This window comes from Euphorbia lathyris, chromosome 9 (assembly GCF_963576675.1).
Source record: "Euphorbia lathyris chromosome 9, ddEupLath1.1, whole genome shotgun sequence".
Taxonomy (NCBI): domain Eukaryota; kingdom Viridiplantae; phylum Streptophyta; class Magnoliopsida; order Malpighiales; family Euphorbiaceae; genus Euphorbia; species Euphorbia lathyris.
Genome location: NC_088918.1, coordinates 73,031,851 through 73,037,883, shown reverse-complemented (window position 1 = coordinate 73,037,883; position 6,033 = coordinate 73,031,851). Strand labels below are relative to the sequence as shown.

General features: G+C 35.6%; 1 protein-coding gene across 3 annotated transcripts; it reads right to left on the bottom strand.

The window, feature by feature from the left end:
* Positions 1-397: 397 nt before the first annotated feature.
* On the bottom strand, positions 398-4,324 carry LOC136205470 (transcription elongation factor SPT6 homolog). Of its 3 annotated transcripts, none has more exons than XR_010675970.1 (4): positions 3,140-4,317; positions 2,497-2,800; positions 769-841; positions 398-669 (listed from the first exon to the last, which is right to left on the bottom strand). XR_010675970.1 is itself a non-coding variant. In XM_065996074.1 (4 exons), exons 2-4 carry the CDS (start codon positions 2,695-2,697, stop codon positions 647-649), a joined length of 297 nt encoding a protein of 98 aa, XP_065852146.1. In that variant the 5' UTR covers positions 2,698-2,800; positions 3,140-4,324; the 3' UTR covers positions 398-646. The 3 variants fall into 3 exon arrangements, 1 of the variants encoding a protein (XP_065852146.1); XM_065996074.1 differs by having other exon boundaries at positions 3,140-4,324; XR_010675969.1 differs by having other exon boundaries at positions 398-841.
* Positions 4,325-6,033: the final 1,709 nt, after the last annotated feature.

Here is a 6,033-nt window from a genome sequence, read left to right as displayed (position 1 = left end):
ATTGGAATATTCTTAATGATGTATGTAGGGATTGAAGAGTGTAAGCTTTTGTTTGTTTGAAAAAATTTGAACTGGATTGATTTTTTTCAACCGCCCCAGCAAACGCCCTTTCCTATAATTTTATTTTTCAGTTCAATCTGTGAAATATGTTCAGTTCAATGAGGTCTTCCTTGAATAATGAACTAAATTAAAACATTTTCAGAATGATAAAAATACCTCATGAATTAATTATTTCTTTTAGTGAAGTTTTTTCATGTACAACCCCTTGAGTAGTTAGTTAAAACTAAGTGTCCATCCAACCACAAGAAAAACAGGTTCGAAGTGGAAACTATTAACCCATCCACTGAAAATTAACAAAAATTCTCACATTTACCCATCCACTGAAAATTAACAAAAATTCTCAAAAATTCTCACATTTACCCTTATCAACATCAGCATAACAGCTGCATCACTCATGCATAAAAATATACATACCCTGAGAAAGAATCTATATATGGAAAATGTGCAATGTCCTTGCAGCCAGGCCACTACGCCGGACATGCAGAAATCCCACTGCATTCATGAACACCTTTTTACCAAGTCCATGTCTTTTGTAGTGAAAATTGCACCGGCCCTTACCAATGACCTCTGTAAGGATGCTGCCTCTCTAGGCCCAAGCCCAGAAACACACTGTAAAGGAGCAAAGAACCATTCATATGTTGATATCAAGGCACACCTGGTCAGAAGAAATCCGATAATTTTCATAAAGGCGGGGTAAAGACTCGTCACCATATACAACGCTTAATTCATCCATCTCATGTGCAACATCCCAGGGATTTTCCTCCACCATCTTAAAAATGATCTGAAGAACATGAGCCGAAAGTAATAAGTACCAGAAAGAATGAGCTAAACAGAAATACCTAAGGAAAACTACAGAGCAAATAATAAGAATGAATGAAATTAAAAATCCATTTATGCAATTTACGGCTCCAATCAGCCTTGATAGAGCTTAAACCTCAAACAGACAGCAAATGTCAAAACTGCAAATTGTGCAAGTAATTGACTAACATAAGCTCTTCACAGACCCAAAATCTCACACAAGAAACGTTAGCAAAGTATAAAAGCGTCAACAAACATCCCAAAATATTAATGACAAAACAATAGTGGTATTAGCAATCCAACAGATAGTTAGTTCCATCAGTATACCAGTGTAAGAAACTAAGTTAACACAATACCACCACTTAAGTAGCAGTAATAACAATAAACCATATCATATTTAATACTTTCAAGTATTTGAAGAACACCAAAGATTGTAAAAGGAAAATCAAGAAGCAAATGACAATCCATGATGATCACAGGTCAAGTCACCTCAAGGGACCATATATTTTCTTTTGCTTCCTGCCTTCATGAACGAGTTCCTCAAAAACCAATAACAAAAAAACTAAAATATTGACCGTTGCTTCCAATTTGGCTCTAGTTAAGGATTAGTTTTATCAAAGTCTGAAAGGTCCTATGCCAGAAGTTTTTTCATGTACAACTCCTTGAGTAGTTGGTTAAAGCTAAGTGACCATCCAACCACAAGAAAAACAGGTGAAATTTCGTTGGCTGCTTGTGTACCAAACAACCAAGCGACCACATACTTATTCGAAGTGGAAACTATTAACACATCCACTGAAAATTAACAAAAATTCTCACATTTACCCTTTTCAACGTCAGCATAACAGCTCATCAATCATGTATAAAAATATACATACCCTGAGAAAGAATCTGTACATGGAAAGGGTCAAATATTTCTATGTAATTATTTATACTAGCAAAATCTTAATTAAGTTAATAGTAAAATTTCCTATATCACCATGACAAGATCATCCAGGTTGATTTTAGTCTAAAGACTGATATTGGTTACTTGGTTTACTAAAACCCAAAACCAGTGAAATTTCTGAACAAAACAAGACTCAGCCACAAAGGAGTGACTAGATTAGGTAAATAAATAATAAAGAGAATTGATTTAAACTGAATAGTTGCAAAAACCCAAAAAAACTTCATTAAAGCCTACTTTTCAATACTGATGTAAAAAATACAGCAGAAAACGTCAATTACAATAAAATTATTTGATATTTTTTATAACATGATATTCTTTCGTTGGAAACAATGTCAGAAGTGAAAGGGAAAAGTTTACACAACATACAAAACTCTCTTTTGCCTTGTCTAGTAAAAATGACCCGTGAACTTAGTTAAACCCCAAGTATCCATCCCCAGCTGTATGAAAGCATATAGCTAATAGCCTATGGGTTACCATTTATATGCTGAATGATCTTTGAAAAGTTCTTTTTTTTTTAAGTAAAAAGAAAATTTCATTACTGAAAGTCAGAATACAACAAACAAAATCAAGAGGTCTTAAGGACCATTCCATCAGTTTGAAAAATTCTTGATTTTCAGACTAAAATCATATAAAATCAAGAATTCAACCTAATTACAACTGAGTTATAGTATAATCAAGAAGAAAGAACTAAATACCTCCATCGATTCATCACCTTCATGCAGCCCGTCAGACAACTCAGGTATATCCCTCCAATCATCCGCATAGTATTCCATTGCAAGGAACCCATTCAATTCAGAATACAACATACATATTGCCTTTCCACCTTCCATCCTCCGGACAGTAGCCTGTACTATTCTCCCTTCAGCAAGGGTATCCTCAGATTCACCTGAAATCATGTAGAACTCTTCATCCTGAGTTGGTGCTTTCTAATGTTTCCTCCAATCCTGAAGACCTTGTGCCGATTACTTGGTTTGCTAAAACCCAAAACCAGTGAAATTTCTGAACAAACATCCCAAAATATTAATGATAGCATTCTTTAAACCGCATGAACATCATATTTATAATTTAAATGAGGATTATTCTATCGCACATGGAAATCTAGAGTATTAATCAACAAAATCAAAGAAATGCAACGTAAAATCTAGAATACATTTAAAGCTATATACACATAACAAACAAAAGAGGATATTGAAAATGAAGATTTAATCTGAGTGAAACTAACCCTAATTGCAGCAAAAAACATAAAATTTGACGGAAATCCCAATACAAACAAACAGTATAAACCCTAATTCGTCTTCACCACTTAGCCTAATAAACAAAAACTAGAAATGAACTTACGTTGTAAGCGACATCGGGTTTCTCAGACTGGCTGAGTAGAGAAATACTGGAATCAGCCTCAGGAGGCAAGACATCAACAAGAGCATTTGAATGACGATGCAACGCAACTGACGCAGAGGGCTTCAAGAGCTCCCTATCGATAGTGCTGAGAATCCTCACATAATAATTAGAACCCGTAGTTGAGCCGACGATACCATTATTCTGGTCGAACATCTCCCTAAACTGACCAATTACAAGCGGCACCGATTGGATCCGCTTAACCTCTTCCTGAGCACGGAGAAGCTCGCGCTTCAAATTCTTCTGCTCATCTTTGACATACTCTTCTTGAATAACGATGAACTCAAGCTGACGCTGAAGGGACTTAAGACGGCTGTAGAGGTCGTCTTCGTCGGTATTAGATAGGTCGGCGAAGGCAGGTTGGAGGTCCGATCTGAAGGCGGGGATCGACGGCGGCGGTTCCAGTGCGGATTTAGGATCGAGAACCATGGCTGAGGAAGCCGTTGATTAAGAGAAGAAGAAATGAAGAAAAACTTCTTGATATAAAATCTGCTAATGCTAAGAACGAAAGAGGAATATAGATTTTGGCAGAGAACACGATATATCTTTTAAACACTACTGTCTTCCTGCCTAAGCTAAAAGTTTGATTGGACCAAAATGCCCGGCCCAGGTTGAACAATAATTTGAGTTATATTTCTTTTTTTTTTTATAAAGGTCATAAGGAAGAAAAACTCCGGCCATCAGAAAAAACAATGAACGGCAGCGGCAGATCGGAACAGTGGTGGGCTATAATCATTTATGATTTGTAATGGAGGAACCGGCAACCAGATCTTTGAGGAGGGCAGCGGCTGAAGGCCTAAAAAGCAAGAGCGGCTGGTGAACGGTGGGCGGCAGCAGGGCTGCACTGGGTTTTACGGTGATTAGACGGAGGCGACGATGGTTTGTGATTAGCAGTCGGCATAGAGGCGACGACTGAAAGGTAAGAACGGTGGATGGCGGCGAGTGGAATGAAGTCGGCAAACACCAACTGGAGGAATAGGCGATAACAGGCGGCGGAAGAAGATGATGAGCAGCGGCGGTGGAGACTATTTAGGGTTTTAGAATAAGAGTAAAGCTCCTCAATAGGGAGAGATTTTCACTGTTTTTCCTTAAAAAATGAAAAATTAATAATTTGAGTTATATAAAACCAACGAAATCACTATTTTAATACTACTTCCGTTGCATTTTCTTTTTCATAACATATGTTATTTCATATGATTAATACAGTCATATTTTTTACTGACTTTATAGAAATTAATCAAATAATTGATTTATTATATAATAAACAAATAGTGGAATCAATAAATAACGAACAATAATATTTTTTTTCTAATACCTTTAATTTTTATGCAACTCTCTAAAAAGACATGTAATATGAAACCGGGAGACTATATTTTAACGATTATAATCTAATTTTTCAAAAAATTTATAAATTCGGATATAAAATTTATAATATACAAGAGCATTATTTGTGATATATAAGAAATAAATAAAATATTTAGAATTAATTGTTGTATCATGATGTAATTGTATTTTTATGATAATTATGATTTTCAGGTAAAAAAACGAAAGCAATTTAAGTAATTTACAAGAAAATTGATACAAAATACTGTCCAAGTTCTTAAAATCCGTTTATTTTTAGGATTGGTTTGAAACTTATAAGTACAATAGGGCAGTCCATCTTATCAATATTAATTATTAAAATTTTGTTTTTATATATTAAATTTTTATTTTTAAATATAAATTTTTATTTTCTATATCAAAAAAATATCTTTTATGGTGGTTCATTTGGATCGGGTTTGGATTTGATTTGTAAGTTTGAACCTAATCTAGCCTAAATTAACAAAAGATTGAATTTGGATTTTATTTAGTGAAAGTTAGCTAGCCTCAGTTCCATTCGACTCATGAACATGCCTACAATAAACATTTCATGTATCACGTATCAAAGTTAGGTGTATCAAAACCGCTATCATATCGTAATTCTATTATGTTATGTATATTTGATAACCTCTAGTTATCTAGGAGCGAATCCGCGAAGCTCCATATAATTACATGACTAAAGAAACATTTGGACATCAGTAGTGACCAGAGATCCGCCAGCTAGATGGTGTACGAAGCAAGTCACACGCCACCAATGATCCATGATCTAAGGATACGCCTCGTAAAGACCAAACGTCTTAAAGAGGCCCTCAACCGTCAAATCTTAGGAGACCCGCCATCCAGCATTGATCCGCCCAAAGGATGTCGGTGTCATCTTCCCGTATGGAAATTGAAGCCATTAATGACTAGTAACAGCTCTATAAACGAGCTAAATGGTCAGACTTGAATGAACGCAGTAACTACCATTAAAGTAGCATTAATGGAAGGCTTTCTAGTTACTCGTTCGATGGTTACAAGTATCCTGGTATAAATAGTCTCACATCCCAAGGCATTGGGGTACAGTTTTCTAAAACACACACTTTTTGTGGTTATAGTTTATCACTATTTTATACTTTACTGACTTAAGCATCGGAGTGCCCCCGGTCGAACCCAACGGTGCCCCCTGATACGTCTCACGGTGAGACTCACTAAGGGATAAGTGTACCCCGTCGTTATCAAGTAATAATCTGGAAAAGTTCAAGTATCGAATCCATAGGATTTACTGCTGTAAGTATCGAGCTACTCGGTCTCTGGTGTTATATAGGCTTTGGGGGTTTTGATTTTTGTTTTAATTAAGTTACCCTACTCCTAGTTAAATTACTCTAATCCCAGCTAAGTTATTCTACTCCTAATTAAGTTATTCTACTCCTAAGTGATCTTTCACTAGTGAAATTACCCGAAGGAACATGAGGTGATATGATAATAATGAGAATAGATTG

Excerpts from the sequence above, each read along its gene's own strand:
- LOC136205470 (XM_065996074.1), bottom strand. The coding sequence starts at position 2,697 with ATGATTTCAGGTGAATCTGAGGATACCCTTGCTGAAGGGAGAATAGTA. Across the intron at positions 842-2,496 it reads AAGGTGATGAATCGATGGAG|ATCATTTTTAAGATGGTGGA; the intron begins GTATTTAGTTCT and ends CATGTTCTTCAG. Across the intron at positions 670-768 it reads TGAATTAAGCGTTGTATATG|TGTGTTTCTGGGCTTGGGCC; the intron begins GTGACGAGTCTT and ends GCTCCTTTACAG.